At 40.9% G+C, this 19,524-nt stretch overlaps 1 protein-coding gene across 1 annotated transcript in view; it reads left to right on the plus strand.

Moving 5' to 3' along the window:
* KIAA1549L (KIAA1549 like) overlaps positions 1-18,123 on the plus strand; it is a 112,255-nt gene extending 94,132 nt beyond the window's left edge. The window contains exons 17-21 of the mRNA XM_069965792.1: positions 2,237-2,581; positions 4,616-4,713; positions 12,894-13,039; positions 15,988-16,136; positions 16,459-18,123. Of these exons, the coding sequence (XP_069821893.1) occupies positions 2,237-2,581; positions 4,616-4,713; positions 12,894-13,039; positions 15,988-16,136; positions 16,459-16,740 (1,020 nt within the window). The 3' untranslated portion in view covers positions 16,741-18,123. The remainder of the gene's footprint in view (positions 1-2,236; positions 2,582-4,615; positions 4,714-12,893; positions 13,040-15,987; positions 16,137-16,458) is intronic.
* The last annotated feature ends 1,401 nt before the right edge of the window (positions 18,124-19,524 follow it).

The raw sequence follows: 19,524 nt of genomic DNA on the forward strand, positions 1-19,524 counted from the left end.
CACCGTCGGGGTCATGGAACAGCTGGTCTCTTACGCAGTGAGAACATAGCCTATGGCTGTATTCTTGTTTTTCGGGTGGTCCTTGATCTCTCTTCTTCTCCATGAAGTGGGCATACAGTGGGATTCAAAGGCCAATGCTTTCGGTTCATACGAAGCTAAACAAAGCACGCTTCACTGATCTCTAAGTGCAGCTATCTTGCCTGAGCATTTTGCATGGTTCTCCAAACTGTGGCCCTCCAGCTGTTGCGAAACCACAACTCCCATCATGCCTGGACAGCTAAAGCTTTGGATTTGGCTGTCCAGGCATGATGGGAAATGTAGTTTTGCAACAGCTGGAGGGCCACAGTTTGGAGACCTATGATTTAGAGTAATGCTTTACAGCACGCTCCATGGATTTAGGCAACAGTGGACAGGTCAAGGTGTTGTTACCCTTCACTGTACAGATCACTTTCATGGTGCCTCTTTTTACCAGACAGCCCTTTTAAGATCTCCATTCTTTGCTGGTAGCCTTCCCATCATGTCTGAACACATGGATGGTTTTAATTTTCCAGTTACACTTACCAGTTCTTGCAAAAAGAAACAAAAAACAAACAAAAAAATAATCCTTTCAGCATTACCACCAGTAAAGTTACTGCCGCTGGTGGATGCTTCCTCTTTCTGAATACCAGTTAGAGCAAACGCAATTGCTTCTGAAAATACTTAGCTTGAATGGTACCAGTGGTTTAGAGAGGTCTGGATGTCTGGTTGGCCAATAAGCATCTACTGGTAGGTCTTCCACTACCGGGTTTGCAGTGACCATATTATTTGCATTTTTATATAGGTGACCAATCAACCTTCACATTGTGAATTTTTTATTTATTTTCTGTTGTGCGCGGTTCCAGTCATTTACACTTCACCTTCCAGAGGAACTAGGTCAGACTGATGCTTATTAATCTCAGAAACCCGGGACCTGCAAAAGTGGGACAGTTTGTATGTTGGAGACGCAGGCAGTAAATATCATCGATCTTCTGTCATTAATATGTTTTCTGTAGTACCCAGCTATATCCCCTGGTTATTTATCTCCCGGTGTGCTATTCTTACATTGTATTGTGTCTATATTAGATCTCTCTGCTGCATATATATCTATCTCCTATCTATCTATCTATCTATCTATCTATCTATCTATCTATCTATCTATCTATCTATTTATCTATCTATCTCATATCTGTTGGATGTATCAGATCTGTTAGATGTTATTGTATTACAGAAGATGTAGGTGCTCACTCATCTTATCTTTCCTCAGGGCTTACTTATGATAATGCAGTTCTGTACTGTATATTGTAGCGGTCACTGGTGGGGGAGGGAATGCAGAACAGTAAATCCTCATTGGAAAGCTGTGACTGTTTAAATGGACACTTAATAAATTCCCTGTGGGCAAAAAATCAATGTGTGGCTGAGAAAAGCCACAGAGAACTTGGCTTGGAAATGCATTTAACTCATTAGTTGCAGTGGACACATTTAATGCTTTCTTTGCACCTTGTTAACATTTGGTAGTGATGCAGCGGAGAGGTACGCCATTCCTACGCCATTATGATCCGAAAATCCTATGTCTTGTTGATGCCATACGCTTTATTAAAATGCATTGCCCTGCTACTGTAGCAAAATGTGAACATGGTACTGCATTCTCCTGAATAAAATCAGTGGGGGAAGATACTATAGATATATACTCTGACCAGACAGGTCAATCTCATCTTTCTTTTTGCAAAAATGTGTGCCTGACCCTTACTACTATAGCACATACTGTGTGTGTGTGAAACTTTTTTTTAAAGGGATTGTCTGGGGAGCTAATGGCTAAAGCAACATCATGCAGCTTTTGGACATCATGTGTGGGCGGGGTTTCACCTGCACATGATGATTGATAGATATGCCCAACTCTTCCAGATCACAGGAAATGAGCGCCAGGGAGCCATCATCTGCTCCCCAGACAACCCCTTTAAGTCTACATTTACATTTACATATATGATCTGACTTTCAGCAGATATCTGTTTGCTATTGGAATGCTCCACCAAAAAATTCACCTGATAGTTGACACCAACTTTAGAAATGGTTCCTATATCTGACTTAGTGTCTTTGACGAGCTTGACAAATGTATTATAGTATTATATTTATTATTCTCTGCATATGTTTGTTGTATATAGAGTACATTGGACATTGAGTTGCATATGACTTATCCTGTTTTTGGACTATTTTCTCTTAGACGGAACCGGAAGTAATTGAAGAAACAAATATTGATCGGGTAAAACAAGCCAGGACCTATATTAAATCACGTCAAACTAAAGGTCACTCTGAGACATCCACCCTGAGCTCTCAGCCATCTATCGATGAAGTCCGGCAGCAGATGCACATGTTGTTGGAGGAAGCTTTTAGTTTGGCATCTGCAGGGCATGGTGGACCCAAACGGCAAACAGATCCTTATGCCTCAGTTCAGCATATGCCATATTCAGAAGTTGTCACCAGTGCCCCTGGCACAATGTCAAGACCTCGTGTGCAGTGGGTACCGACTTATGGGCCAGAGATGTATCAGTACAGTCTGCCCAGACCTGTAAGTTGCTGTCATGTCTATAAAATATATTCTTAATTTTCTGCTGGTATATTATGGTGATAATTAGTTGGTATTTGTAGCTATGATGTTCCACCAAAATAGGTTACAATTAATATGGCTGCCAGTACATTTTCTATACAGGGATTATCACCCCAGCTTGTACAGATGCTAAATGGCATATTTGCTTAGTTAGTGATGTATCCAGAGAAATGTGCTGAAATAAATTCAAAATAAATTGGGTGACAACCCCTGATGTCATATGTTTTATTGCAAGGCTGCCAGTGTAGGCGACCTTTACTTTCATGCCATTTTGTATTATTGTCATACCCTCTCCTCAACATGACCAGTCATAGATCATAGCCCTGGACTGATTCTCATATCCAGACCATGAAATGTTGTGTTTCATCAATGTATAATGTCAATACAGTACATTGCATTATTAATCGTCTACTAATCCTGAGTTACAGCCTGTACCATACTGCTCTATCATACTACCAGATGAAATCTCTTAACCTTTTTTGCAGGCTCATTGTCTGCACAGAGCTTGCTCCAGTGATGTCTAGTCTGTCTTTACCCCAGCCTCTGTATATAGTAATTTAGTGTAGGAAAAACTTACTCTATTGCTGCATGTAGAGGCTTATGAATGCAATAATGGGTATAATACAGACTGTAACAGTACAGGATAAGTAATGCATGTACACAGTGACTTTACCAGCAGAATAGCGAGTGCAGCTCTGAAGTACAATAAAGGATGTAACTGTCTCAGTACAAAATAATGAATGTAATGTATGTACATAGTGGCTCCACTAGCAAAATAATATAAAGTATAGAAGCACAAACAGACACTATTGTTGTAGACAGCAGATACCTTTAGGTAAAGCGTATAATGACTGATATAGTCTGTGTTGACGACCGCACTCTTTGGTATCTGTTTATTCAACAACATAAGATATAAATCAGTTTGGAAAAGAGAATAAATGAAAGATGACAGAATAGGATCATTGTGGAGAAGCCATGAGAGTCACAAACTGTCAGAATGGGGTGACAAGCGACTTATAGCCCAGAGCTAACTAGAACAGTTTTAGTGAGCTTGTCTGGATATGTTACAGAAATTACACAGGGTGCCTACTCTATTTTTGCATATAATGTACATTGCATAATGCTATATTTATATATGGTATTTGTGTATTAAACTGTATAAGAAACTCAACTGCTACTTCCAGATTAAGCCCTCACTGCTTTGCCCTGTATATCATACTGTAACATTCTATAGAGCATTGTCCGCTATATCCACAAATTAATTTGTTCTTAAAATTTTTTTAAAACTACATTCAGTCCATTAATTGGTGTAAGTGTAGTTTTTATTGGTATTGACCACAAAACACTCCATTCCACTTAAAGTGATACTGTCACCCCCCTTAGAACCCTATTACACCAAATGATTATCGACCGTACTTCCGTCCAATAATCGTTTTGTGTAATAAGTCATGTAAAAAGGCAACAATCAGACAATGTCGGCTGATTGTTGTCTTTCAACATTTTCTAACAAAACTATTGACGGTAATTAGACCGATGGCAGCAGGGCCGCCGCTCTTTTCAATGGGCCGCCTGGACAGTCTAAGGATCATTTGGGCAGCCCCTCCCGCAGTTCCCTCACTCACTGTCTGTACATGTAATAGCACAGGCAGTGAGCGGGGGACAAGGAGGAAGTGAGTGCTGAGCTGACAGGTTGGTGCTCGCTTCCTCCTCAATATCATGCCGTGTAATATGGCCCTTACTCTTGCTTCATTTTATCTGTGGACGGTGTCACCTAGCTGCCCAACTGCTATGAAGTCCCACCTACGTGACACTGTCCACCGATAAAGTAAAGCAATTGTGGAGCAGAAAGAAGACACAGACAAGTTTTATACAAGTATACCATAAGAGCACCATCTGAGTTTGGGGATTGTGCTTGTGGAGAACTGCACTTAGAGTAAGGGGGTGACGGTATCACTTTAACTCGTGCTGCTTCTAAATATTTTTCTTCTCCAATAGAATTACCGATTTTCCCAACTACCTGAAATGGTCATAGGATCTCCACCACCCCCAGTACCTCCTCGCACGGGTCCTGTTGCTGTTCCCTCTCTAAGGAGGTAAAGACCATTTTGTGTTATCTTACTACTATTGTCCAGTGAACTGTTTCATTTTTTTTTTTTTTGTATAAATGGGGGCTGAACTGGGTTTCACCTCACTGATCCCCTGCTGCTATCGATCACAACTGATTGGTTTCGTCTTGACACACAGTAGATACCTGCTTAGCTAATCCTTGGCTGTGACAGGGACCTACCTCAGCCAGTGATTGGCTAATTGGGCATTTCCAGCCATTTTCTTTGTGTCGAGACAGGGCCAGGAAGTGGACATCAGCGGGGACCTGGTGGGCATCGGAACTCAGTGGCACGAGATAGCTTTGGTGAAAAATGCTTATTTTGTGTCCCAGTGTGATTGCTTTTAAAGAGGACCTGTCACCCCCCGTGCCGGGGTGACAGGCTCCCAACCCCCCGTTACAGCCCCCTATACTCACCTCATCCCGCTGGGTCCCGCTTCCTGATCCGGTCGGGTCACAGAGATATGAGCGCCCGAAGCCCGGCGCGCGCTCACAGGAGAGTCCGATGCCCATAGAGAATGACGGAGCATCGGACTCCCCATTCATTCTCTATGAGCGTCGGACTCTCCTGTGAACGTGCGCGCCGGGCTTCGGGCTCTCATATCTCCGTGACCCGACCGGATCAGGAAGCGGGACCCGGCGGGATGAGGTGAGTATAGGGGGCTGTAACGAGGGGTCGGGAGCCTGTCACCCCGGCACGGGGGGTGACAGGTCTCCTTTAAAAGCAATTTTTAAGCATTAATTTAATAATTTTTAAGCATATGTTCTTTGTATAATGAAAAGTAATACAATTTTCCAATATACTTTCTATATTAGTTGTGTTTTTTTTTAAAGTGATACTGTCACCCCCTTAGTCTATGTGTGGTCCTCCACACCATCCCCAGGTTAGATGTTACACATTTGATATATCCCTGTATAAAACTTGACTTTGTCATCGGTGGACAGTGTCACCTAGACAGGGCTTCACGGCAGTTGGGCCCTCTCCCCAGCCAGACATGGGGCCCAACTGTGGTGAAGGCCCGCCTAGGTGACACTGTCCACCAATGAAATTAAATGAGAGTAAGGGAGGTGGACAGTATCACTTTAGGACAACAAATCTTTAATACCTGCACTTGGTGAAACATGCTTTGACATTCTCTAGCAAATGCTGATTGCCGACGTAATTGTGTTAACACAAGGACTCATCTACAAGTTGTTCATTTTCAGGGACTCCTTACAGAAACATCTTCCTAAGTGCTGATTTGTTTTGCTTATTTTAGGTATTAACGGATAATTCCATCCATACTGGCTCTTATTTCTGTCTCCCACTGTGTTCTTTCTTGGATACTACATTTGCCAATGTCAGAGGGCAGCCTAGAAAGCTTATTAGTTGTGCAAAAACCCGCCACCTGCCTTCTGCTCATTCATGGCCCAGCAGGCAGCGGTATTATAAATCTGCATTTGCAAATGCCGTTGTTTTTCATGCAGGTAGAGCCGAGTGCCCTAGAACATTCCCGAAATACAACCTAGCTTCAAACAATAACATGCCAGACATTTAGCATTTTCTATCAGTGCCAACCATAGGGCCCTCTGTTGGTTTTTGTTTTTCTGTGGCCAACAATTCAGAAATAATGGATAGCCAACATTATTATGACTATATGATCGAAAAGGAAGCAGATCAAGCTAGTTTTTATAGGTTTCATCAGATCTATTGGCTTTACGGCAATAGAGCTGATCATATATTGGCTATTAGGGCAAGCTGAAGCAAAGCGAAAAATCTTTCCAGAAAAAATGGAGATGTTAGTAGAAATACATCCAGGAAAATGAAGGAATTGTCTTAGCAATTTAATTTTGTGGGGAGCCAGGTCTTGAGAGCATCACCAATTGCTAAAGTGAATGGACTGAAGTTCATAGCCGAATTCTGTGCCCCTTTGGCTGATCTTTTCTCTGCTTGGCTTTTCCTGAAGATGAAATAAGAACATTGGGGGAGATTTATCAAACTGGTGTAAAGTAGAATTGTCGTAGTTGCCCCCGACAACCAATCAGATTCCACCTTTAATTTTCTCAAGAATCTGTGGGTAATGAAAGGTGGAATCTGATTGGTTGCTAGGGGCAACTGAGACAATTCCATCTACACCAGTTTGATAAATTATACAGACTTTCTATTAGTCCTGACACTGCTTTACATGTTAGGGTGTGTTCACGCGTACAGGATCCTCAGCAGATTTAATGGCGCAGATTTGATGCTGTGTTCAGTTATTTAGTTACATTGATCTCAAACCTGCTGTGGATCTGCTCCATCAAATCTGCTGTGGATCCTGTACGCAGTGTTGGTCTGGGGCCCACAAGAGGAAATGATCCTGGGGGCCCACCAATGTAGAATCAGTGAGAAACAACATCAGTCAGTGTTATGCAGTTTCAAAACTGGGAGCTCACCGGGGGATCCTCTGGTGGGCCAGTCCGACACTGCCTGAACTTGTGAACGCACCCTTAAAGAGTCACTGTCGTATTTTTTTTTTTTTTTTTGCAGAAATCAATAGTCCAGGCGATTTTAAGAAACTTTGTAATGTTTGGTTTATTAGCCAAATATGCCATATCTGCATGTAAAAAGCCTTTTCCCAGGTCCCCCCCTCCTTCCTCTTTTCCATCCACTGCAAAAAATCTGAAAATTGTGACTTGTTGCATGAGTCGTACCCAGTCTGCTTTAGGGAGAGGGGAGGGGGGAGGAGGAAGGAGGGAGTTAGCCGACAGCAGAAAGCAGATATTAGAGGATTACAGGCACTGGGTGACAGCTGTAATCCGAGCTCAGACAGGTCAGTGGTGACTGTCCCAGGAGATAACGGTGAGGTATTTGTAGATTAACTCTTTGTTGTCCTGTTTTGGTCTTTTCTTTAGCTCTCTCCATAGGAGAACAATGAAGACAGGGAGGAGAGCTTCACACTGCTTTTTCATGATAAAAATGCATTTTTTAGCTAATAAACCTAATTACAATGTTTCTTAAAATCGCCTGGACTATTGATTTCTGCAAAAAAAAAAAAAAATTCACGACAGTGACACTTTAAAGCGACTCTGTACCCACAATCTGTCCCCCCCAAACCACTTGTACCTTCGGATAGCTGCTTTTAATCCAAGATCTGTCTAGGGGTCCGTTTGGCAGGGGATGCAGTTTATGTCATAAAAACAGCTTTTAATCCTGCAGCGCTGTGTCTAACGGCCGGGGCTTACATTTGTATATGCATTAGGCTGGCACCACCTCTCTGTCCTTCCTCCCCACCCTCCTCATTATTAGGAATGATCCAGGAACATTAACTGCTGTTTGAGCTTTGCACATGTGTATTAACGATCCAGCCCATGTTCATTATGCACACAGGTGGGGAAAAGGAAGCAATCTACGTGGAGTATTTCCAATGATGAGGAGGGTGGGGAGGAAGGACAGAGAGGTTGTGCAAGCCTAATGCATATACAAATGTAAGCCCCGGCCGTTAGACGTTCCCAACCTCCTGAAGTGCAGTAAGCTGTAACATCTCTATCCTCCCCCTCCCTATATCTGACCCTGCGTGGAACTCAGCTTTCAGGTGTCAATCAAGCAGGGAGGGCAGAGGGGAGAAGAGGCATTTCGGCTTGCAGCGGCACAGTAACGCCTCTTTGACTCTTTCTACCAGAGGATAAAAGCATTTTTCCACATTCTGGAAGCTCAGCTGGACATATAAGAGGTTCCACGTGTCTCCTTGGTCTACCAGCTATTTAACAGTTTCATTAATTTGAAACGTGAATTACAGATTACAGATTCCTGTATGTCCCAGTATGGGGGAGCATTGTATGTTTTACAAGTGCAAGCATACCCTGTTATGTTTGTTTGTCTTATTTTCACTCCGTTGATTTTTATAGGTAGAGGGAGAGGCATATAGAACTGTTAGGCCTCATGCATGCATCCTTTTTATCTAGTCTTTTATGAATCAGTTGTCCGCAAAATGCTAAAAAAACATCCACAATGCAAAAAATACCAGGCAACCAATCCCAAATTACAGACGGCATATAGATGGTACAGACCATAGATGTCTGTGGACATCTGCATGTTGCCAATATGAACCGTGTAAGTGCAGGTCCTATGCACCTATATTCTTAGAACATGTAAAGTCTCACCCACTTACCCACTACTGTAATCCAATGCAGATTTTACCTGTTGAAATCTAAAAGCAAACATCTGCCTCATTTGCACCCTGTGTAAATGTAACTGTAGTACATTGCCCCATAGAGGCTTCTTGGAGAATTTCCTAGAAATGCTTTGTGCAGAACAGAATCACCATATGTATTTCCATTTGGTTTTTGCGGTGTCTTTTAAGATCTGGGAATAGTGTGATTTGCCCCTGGGATTTGTGAAGCCTCTAGTAATAAAGGCTATATACATTGACCATTTAAAATCTTTGCTAAAATTTAGATAATGGTTCTTAACATTTCCCAGTGCTGAAGGATGTCAGGTTCATTCTTCATCCCCTCCATGAGATTTGACTGAGAAATTCTCACATACATTACACAGGGAACATCTGCATTAGTTGTGTGATGTGAAAAAAAATCACTGCAGTAACAGTGAGAGCGGGTTTCTGCATTTTAATTGACAGGTCCACCAGCTGCAAATCCTGCTCTTTTCCTAGTAAATTCTGCCATCTAGTGGTTAATAGGGTTGCTGTCCGTAAATTTAAGCTTTTAGTTAACCCACAACGGCACCAAGATTGTTGTGTCTTCTCTGGAGAAAGCAGCAAACCTGTGTAACAAGTGGAACAGGGCAGTTATATAAAGTAGATCATACTGTATGTTGGGCCTTTTCTGTCAGTCCCAATAACATACATTCTTTGCTTGACTGAACAAGCATGCGATGTATATAAAGATGCCTGTAACTTATTCTCATGATGACAAAAAGACAGACTTTCAAAAAAAATTTCAACAAACTTTACAAAAAATGGGCAGGCAATAGGGATTGCAGAAATTTTCTCGATCTCCCATAGTTTCCTATGGTTGGTGGGATGGAGACAGTCAGATTTTGTTTTCCTGAAATCCCACAGTTTGTTTTACACTTTTACACTCAAAGAATTTTGATTTTACTAGTCACAGGCAGGGAGAAAAATATGAAGCGAGTTTCATAACATGGAGAACCCTTTTAACAGCTATATATTACACTATTTGTAGTGTTTTACAGCATTGTAACATACTTCATACTCCTATTCAGAGGTGTATCTGAATGTTTTTGTCAGAATGCTGGTAACTATTATCTCCTCTGTTTGTGCAGTTTTAGGCTATATTCACACAACGTAAAACTACGGGCGTAGTTTTGCGGTGTGGAACAATGCCTTATTTGCAATGGGATCCTGGCCGGAGCGTACACACATCGTATACGCTTCGGCCGGGATCCCATACGCCGCTGGAAAAAACTGACAGGTCAGTTTTCTGCGGCCGGAATTCAGTGAATTCCGGCCGCAGAAAGACCTGTCAGTGCACACAATTAAGCGAGCGGCTCCGGCCGCTTGCTTCACTGTGTGCTATGGTAAGCTCTGATGCGGGCGCACGCTGATGCGCCTGCATCAGAGCTCCGCGGCCGGATGGAAGGGAACGGCCTGTCTGTTCCGTAGTGTGAACATAGCCTTAGTGTGCACTGTGTCTGTAATGGATTTGTACTGTCAAAACGTTTTGTTGCTTAAAGGGGTTATCCAGCGCTACAAAAACATGGCCACTTTTCCCCCTACTTTTGTCTCCAGTTCAGGTGTGGTTTCCAATTAAGCTCCATTTACTTCAATGGAACTGAGTTTCAAAACCCCACCCAAACTGGAGACAACAGTATAGGAAAAGTGGCCATGTTTTTGTAGCACTTGAAAACCCCTTTAAAGGGGTTATCCTGCACTACAAAAACATGGCCACTTTTCCCCCTCTCTTGTCTCCAGATTGGGTGGGGTTTCAAACTCAGTTCCATTGAAGTAAATGGAGCTTAATTGCAAACCACACCAGAACTTGAGACAAGAGGGGGGGGGGGGGGGGGAAGTGGCCATGTTTTTGAAGTGCTGGATAACCCCTTTAACACCCTTTTAAAAGTGAGATGGGTATCATACATTTAAGTATTTAGTAAAGTGACATCCAGTGGCCATCCATAATATTACACTTTAAGGCGATGTTCCCACAAAGTTTTTTTAAGGTGAAATAACGGCTGTTATTTTATAATGATGGCCGTAAATAATGATCATTATTAAGGGCTTTTATTATAAAAAAAGGCAGTTTTTTCACCTAAAAAGACATTGTGGGTTATAAAATGTTAAAAATTAGTTTGTTGGGCTGCGGCTTAAAGGAGGCGTTAATCACTTATAATCCCCTCTAAAGGGCCAGCCCTGATGTGAGTTTTGTTTTAGTTTAGGTGTGTGAGAAATGTAGTTTGTGCCAACTTTCGGTACCAAAGGATTCTCATAATGCTCTTGTACAACATTTCCCAAACCTTCATTGAAGGAGACACACTCAAAATGGAATAACCTCTCTAGATGGTAACTCTCTGGATTTATTGTATCTCCCACTGGACAGCGGAAATGGGAGCAAACTCCGAAATCATAGGGAAGAAAAGGGTTCATAAAATAACAAACTGATTCATTCTGTTAATTTTACCTTAATGATGCATTTTGCCTCGATTTTGGTGTATACACTACAGCCGTGATTCCATACACTGTAATGTAATTGATCAATGTCATTATACAACGGCCGTTGTTTAATGTCAAATGCATTGTGTGAACCTGGCTTTAATGTGAGTTGAATACTTTGCAGGTCAATAATTTAAAAGGATTTTCCTGTATTTAGTATTCTTCCTACAACATCATTACATTACACCTGTGGTATTATAACTCATCTCCATTTACTTTCATGGATCTAAGCTGCAATATCAAACAGAAACTGAGGATGAGAGTGACACTGTTTTTGAAAGAAAGCAGCTGTGTTTCCTGATACTGGATATCCCCTTTAATTAATAAAGGAACCCTGTACTGTATGAAAAAGTCCGAAAGGGGTATAATTCATTTAGGTCCCATAACTATTGTATTGACCTGACTATTATACAGTTGACCCCAGTGTACTAATAACTCAACTGATTCACCCCTCTAGGTCTGCACCACATCTCCCAATCACAGCCCGGAGCTCTGCCGCTTATCATTTGCTAGTAACCAGCAACTCCATTTACCTGGCCCTTAGAAACAAGGCTACAGTATTTGTTATTTAGTTAAACCTTAGTATCCGTAATTCTTTTATCATTGTGACATATTCTCACCCAAACTCTAGCATCTGAGTATGCGGTCCCCATTAGGCCACTTACCTTATGTTGGCCACTTAGGCCACTTAGCTGCCATTTTTACTAGTCATTATTCTTTCTTATTAATTTGCATATTGCGTATGTTTTTGTCGTATCATGTGTGTGTTCTTATTTTTTCTATGGCTATAACCAAAGCTTGTCAATCTTTCACACATATTTATGAATATTTATATATATATATATATATATATATATATATATATATATATATATATATATATCTCCTGAAGGGTTTTACATATGATGAAGAGGGTAAAGCGGGTAGGTTGTGCACCCTCTAAGGCTAGGTTCACACTAGGTCCTAGGTTGCACAATGGCAGCCTTCCTTATGAAACATGGTCCCCGTTTTTACATGGTGTGAACCTAGCCTGGAAGTATTGTTTTGGGGAATAAATTAGTTTGTTATCTTATCAACACAGTCTCCTGCATATGGTTTCCAATGTGTTGGGAAGCCACAGTAAATCCTGAGCTAGCACCTGAATCAGTTTTCTCAATATTGGAACAAAGCAGCCATTCTGTTCTAAAAGTATTTTCTGTATCCAAACTGAGACTGCTGCGGAAGTCGGGAACCCTTGAAAGGAACTGACGGCTGTCACCACTCCAATGATCTATTTGAGACATGTATGGTAGTTGTGCCCTGCTGCACTGCAACCTAAGATGAGTGGAGTTCTTACTGAGGAAGCAATTGAACTTTTGGGAGACAGTATTCACATTAGGAACACCCTGCTGTTTTTTACTTCTGTTTTGCACCAGATAAGTTTTGAAATATATTTAGAATTGTATGAATAATGTTTTTTTTATAAAGTATTTACTGATGGACTGCTAAGCTGTAACCACTATTGTATCATCCTATACAGGTCTACTTCAGATATGGCAAACAAGAGCAGAATGCCAGAGCCTGCTGGAAATGACCAAGGTCCAGGTGAGCATGTGGGCTTCCCAGCAGTTTCAAGGGGGCCTGTCCCTGTGGCCCAAACGGATCAGTCTGTATCGAATTATTCAGGTGAGACCATGTCATCGTGAATACGTTTTAAGATGCTACATCTGGGGGCAATCAATGATTGAAGCATTATTGTATGCCATACCTTGTGTTGAGCGGACTTGCCAAACTGTTCGTCTTCGGCCTTGTTCTTTGAACCCGAATGCTCAGCATTTGACTCCTGGAGAAGTTTGATGCTTTTGGCTGTATCCATGTTTTCCAGGGCTCCCTAGAACTGACTCCAGCCATCAGAAGTCAATTGCCAAACAGTTCAGCAAGTCCACTCAACACTAGTAATAACTAATATAACAGTATGTCATATAGTATTATGTTATAGTAACTATTATAGTAGTATGCTATAACTCTTATAGTAGTAATCGTTACCTTCAATATTGGCTTCTTGGGCGGTTTGTGATTCCTGAGTCAGCTCTGGTGTTGTGCAGTGCATATTGCAGTACTGTTATAGGCTGTTAAATAAATGGAGAGCAACTAATGTATTAGTGCAGCCCCGTTCACTTAAATGAAGCAGTGCTGCAGTTCCCACTCAATTTTAAGGGATTATCCAGCGTTAGAAAAACATGGGCACTTTCTTCCAAAGACAGCACCACTCTTGTCTCCAGTTCAGGTGCGGTTTGCAACTAAACTCCATTTACTTCAATGGAACTACATTTCAAAATCTCCACCCAGACTGGAGACAAGAGTCGTACTGTCTCTGGAAGAAAATGGCCATGTTTTTCTAATGCTGGATAACCCCATTAATATATGACATGGTTGTAGCTAGATTTCTTAGGGCCTTATATGAAGGTGGGCCTAAAGTATACATAATATTGCCATAAATCTGAGAACCCACGTAATAGTTCTAGATAGCAGAAAAGTATTTTTCCATACAAAGTTCTCAACTTTTTATTTCCTACAAAGGTATATTGTTTATGAATCGGAGCGGGGCCGCACAACAGCTGCTGTGGCTATTACGATTATAGTTACTTGTATGATATGCAGGGTTAATAGAAATGTCAGATGAATGATGGTTTCACCAAGTGTCCCAGCATTAGTACTGTCTTCTCTATGCTCGCTATTCTCTATGCTCTTCCCTATTGATCATATCTCCATGCTGTTGACCATCCAAATCTTGGGTTGGGATTCATGGGATACTGTATAGTGGCATATAAAACAACATGTATGATCAGATATGGTTAATAACTAGCTTCTTCCAACCAATGCGTATGATTGCTAAAATGGTTTTGCCCTAAATTACCAACAGTTTAATTGACTGAAGCCTTATTGGCCACCTATATTGTCAACCAGTTTTATAGTTCCTATACGGTGAAGGTCACCTATGAAATGTCTTACCTGTTAGTAATAGTTATGGTATCTAAGTTTATGTTTATGCTGTCAGGCCAATACCTGTATTATGCGGAGGCCTCTGTGGCATGCCTGCTATTTTAATTTTATGTTTGTACCATTCCCAAGTTCTCTCCAAGAGATATACACAGTCTGCTCTATAGCTCTCGCGCAACTGTTCATTATCTGTGTTACCATTTGTAGCAGATGCTAATAGTAACCTAGATGAAACAATTACAGCATGACCCATATGACACAATGGGATGTAGCTATAAACAAGCCACCATCCACTGTGTGTAACCAAAGGCCAATCAATTATAGGAAGTATCCGGCGTACATAATATTGGGTTTTCTACCAGATGATCGAGTAATACTTGGCATCAGTCAGACCAGACTGGTTTCTTATATCAAAGCTGTTAGATTTTTGATGAGTTAGGAATATTAAAAGGGTTTTCCTAGGGACTTTAAAGGGGTTATCCAGCGCTACAAAAACATGGCCACTTTCTTCCAGAGATAGCTCCACTCTTGTCTCCAGCTTGGGCAGGGTTTTGCTGCTCAGTTTCATTGAAGTGAATGGAGCTTAACTGCAAACCACACCTGAACTGGAGACAAGAGTCGTGTTGTTTCTGAAAGAAAGTGGTCATGTTGTTGTAGCACTGGATAACCCCTTTAAACGGGTTATCCAGCACTACAAAAACATGGCCACTTTCCCCCTATTGTTGTCTCCAGTTTGGGTGGGGTTTTGAAACTCAGTTCCATTGAAGTAAATGGAGCTTAATTGCAAACTGCACCTGAACTGGAGACAAAAGTAAGGGGAAAAGTGGCCATGTTTTTGTAGCGCTGGATAACCCCTTTAATATTTATGACCTATCCTTAGCATATATCAGATCCGTGAGGGTCCTTCTCCACCTTAATTAATTAAATTATTGATGAACTTCAGAGCTCCGCCAAGCTCAGTGGCCTCTTACTTCTTTGCTAGGCAAAACTCTGTATATTTAGTAGTAGTATTTCAGTGATTGCGACTGAGCTTCAATACCAGGTATAGCTCCATACATTTTGCACTGGCTGTGACTGTTACTGCAGCTCAGTCCCATTCATTACAATGAAGAGGCTGCAGCACTCGCTGAAGTACTGTGACCCTCTTCAGTCTGGTGGAGGCTTGAAGTCAGACCTTTACCAATCTAATATTAATGGCCTGTCCTGAATATAGGCCATTAGTATTCGGCTATGTTCACACACAGTAAAATAATATCAAAACACATCCATAATATTGAGGTAAAAATACGTCCGTAATGTTGAGGTAAAAATACGTCCGTATTTTCAATACAATAATACGCTCCATTGAAGTCAGTGAGTAGACTGTTACAACTACAAGCTTCATGTACACTGGGAAAACTCCCAATATATATGCTAAACGTGTCCTTATGGTTAATTTAGATCAATGGAGCTTAAAGTATGTCCTTATGATCTCTGTTCAGATCTCAGGAAGGTAATACCATGTATTAAATAGCAACTAATCATTCCCCGGTTCCCGAGACACAGCTCCTTCTCTCAGTGGTTCCATTTTGTCATTGTAATTTCATAAATGTTTTAGGTCATATTCTATCTCAATCAATGCATTGCTTTGTCAGGTAACTCAATGCCTGCTGTATTCGCCATACCAGGGAACCGAGCTGCATACTCCGGTTATTACATTCCACAACCACCGGCTTCATACCGGAACCAGGCCTGGATGTCGTACTCAGGAGAGAATGATTTACCGGGGCAGTGGGCAGACTCGGTAAGATTTTGTTATTACTCTTGATATCAAAAAGAAAACTATAGTAAGTCATGATACTGTGTAGTAAGGCCCACTCATCAAAAGAGTCCAACGCTAGTGTAACATAATCTCATTCAGCTGGTTGTTGTGTGCCTTTTCATGCATTATTCTACAGGATCAGTGAAAATCAGTGGCAGATACAGACAATTGATGACCCTCTGGCACAAAGTACTTGTGCTCCTTGTTCTCCAATTGCTAATTTGTTAAAAAAAAATCTTTCAGTACATGCCGGTTTTTGTCTTGCCTAAAATACTGAACATCTTAATGTTTTTTGTTGCCTTAGGTTCCTCTTCCAGGATACATTGAGGCATATCCAAGGTCAAGATACCCACAGAACTCTCCTTCCCGACTTCCCAGGCAGTTTGGCCAGCAAGCTAATTTACATCCTAGTCTAGACCATGCTACTGGACCATCCATTGGAGCTTCTCAACAAAGTCTAGCAGACACTGACACTCCGGATGCCTCTATCACAAACCTATCCACAGCCGCACTGGTTAAAGCCATAAGGGAAGAAGTTGCTAAACTGGCAAAAAAACAGACAGATATGTTTGAGTTCCAGGTCTGAAGACACCATGGATACATCTCATGTGCTCCAGTGAACCTAATGCTATGTTGTTCAGTTATGGTAACAGTGCCTAAATAAATAAGAACCTACATGGGATTTTATGATATTTTTATTGAAATGGATGAAGACAAACGATGATCTGTTACTAATATTTTGATTTTTATTTATAAATGTAAATTATTAAATCATTTTTCTATTGACCTCAACACCAAACTGATCAACTACTTTTTGTTATGTTGAATACTCATAAACGATGAACTTAACCTTTAGCCATGTCAGTGTGGATTATTTAAGATGGGCCGAGCAATTGTACTGCGGACTATTTCTGTGTTGCTCCCACTGTTTACACTTCTGAGCAACTCACAACTCCTCGTGGGCGGGACTGTATTCCAGTTAAGGTGATTGACAGCTCTAAAGATCCTTGTCCTCCCACTATCTCTACAGTCACTGCTGATGATGGTGTTAGTTGTCCAGTTGCCAATGCATAATTTATGCACATACTTACAGTGTTTTACAATGCTGATGGCTTTGTGTAATTATCTTTAAACACAGCAGTACAAGTTATTCAAAAATGAATATAGTATAAAGCAACCTCAAGCCTGCTTCTTCTGTTTGTTTGAGGCATCCATGGACATCATAAATGCATATCTGGATAATGTACTTTATTTCATTTTTTTTATATGTAAAATTTCTATCCATTGTAGTTCATTTAAAAAAGGACCGCTTTTAAAAAAGTGGCATGATTTTTATTATTACTTGTAAAACCAATAATTATGCTATCTCTGTCATGGCCAATATACAAAGTTAAAGAGGTCAACTGTTAATTGCCATAGGTCAGACTGAAGAATCCCCTAGTGAACGGCTGTAAAGAAGGTTTGGTCCACTTCGTCGAATATACATATGGATGAGCCAGGTCCACAAGAATGAGAGTAGCTCTTTGTTAGTTGCTCTCCACTTTGACTCATAGAGAGGATTCCTGAGAAGTGACAGCCCCCCCCCCACCCAATGATTTCCATATAAAGTATTCTGTGCAAGACCACCAGTTTAATGTATGCCATCGTTTCCTGCCACCTGCTTATAATAGTAGCAGTTTTTTGTCAGGTAGAAGGTCTGAGGTTATATAAGGCTGTGATAACCAAACAAAAGATTATTCAACCTCCTTCTAAAAAATGAAAAATAAATAAATAGCAATGCAATCCTAACTTGAGGTCCAGTTGGTGAAAAGTTGCATTGAGTGAGCACCCATTCCTCTCAACATTGAAAGGTCTTTCAGACTGGCACTGGGCCGAAGCAGGTAAATTGAGAACCTTGAGTAAATTTGGCTTAGAACATGATCTCTTGCTGGCTGTACAAACAAGCCTCTGTCTGCCGGCCGAGATTTCTATTATTTAGTAAGAAATAATGCTAAGCCATGAAACAGAGAGCCACAGAGCCGACAGAACTAATAAAGCCTACTTTCCAGCCCAGGAATGCATGGAGATAGAACCCTATTATATATAAAGCTTTCTCTCTTCGTTTAAGGTGTACATACAGTAAGAAACCATTCTGTCATGTAAACCAACCTTTATGCAATCTGGATATATTGCATTTGGTATATATGACCATTTTTCTGTTCAGCCTCCTGGTATCATAATGAAGATATGTGCCAGATATACAGCATATAGTCCATTGCTCATAACTAGTGAAACTGCATTTATGGCTTCATCTGCATTCTTACATGGCATAGTCACAATTCATTTCAAGTTTGTGGCAATACTTTAATATCTATCTAGTGTTTCTAGAGTTGTTTGTGTTTGTCATACAATCTTGAGTTAGTTATTATTCCATTCATTTTACCGCTGGTCGCTGAGCTGGTATCACATTTATGGATGATATTGCCACACATCAAACCAACTATGACATATGAATTTGCTTCTGATATCTATTCTGCCAAGTCTTGTTTTCTTATCTGTTAAAGAGAGGCCATCTTGGCAGCTATCTCCAGTGGCACCATAGGAACCACGTGGGCTGTCTCCCTATTATGTATATATGTTACTCTTGTCGCTTCTATGAGCAATAAGCCATAAATACAGTTTCTGGTTTGTTTTGACATTTTGAGGAATTATTTTAACAATTTTCAATCTGGAGTCCCTTGATGTAGAGACCCTGTACAGTAGCTTATGGGGCTTTTCGGGTCCGCCTTAAAGACATGCAGGCAATGAGGAAGGGGCAATGCTACTAATATGGCATGTCATGGAGCATTCTGCCATTTTTAGATAAGAAATAGGCATATGGCAGTCTATGGGTTCTCTAACAGAGTCACACCAAATGAGTCAATATCATGTGCGTGAGCATTCAGCCATAGCAGAACACCCACATTGACTGCATATCTGACACCCATATATATCAAATTCCTAACAACTATTTTTCAGCCTGCTGTGCCTCATATTGTTACACATGCCCCCAATGTTTTACCACCATTGCTTTGCAAAATTAGCCCCCCACCCCCTCTAATTTTCAGTGTATATTTTTTGCATGCAACAATGCAGACTTCAGTCTCACAGACAATATTACCAAATGACTGCAAACAGAATTTTGGGTATCAATGACATTACATTTATGTCACGTGTTTAGAACAAGTTTCCTTTAATTTTTGATTTTTCCTTTAAGGACATATTTTGTCATGTAAGCAAGTCTTATACTCTATATGTATATACCTGAAATGTATTTTTTTAATCTTTGTAAATATCTCTCTCTATATATATTGTACATATATTACAGATATATGCAAACTGTCAGGCTGCA

Source organism: Dendropsophus ebraccatus, chromosome 4, assembly GCF_027789765.1.
Source record: "Dendropsophus ebraccatus isolate aDenEbr1 chromosome 4, aDenEbr1.pat, whole genome shotgun sequence".
NCBI classification, from domain to species: domain Eukaryota; kingdom Metazoa; phylum Chordata; class Amphibia; order Anura; family Hylidae; genus Dendropsophus; species Dendropsophus ebraccatus.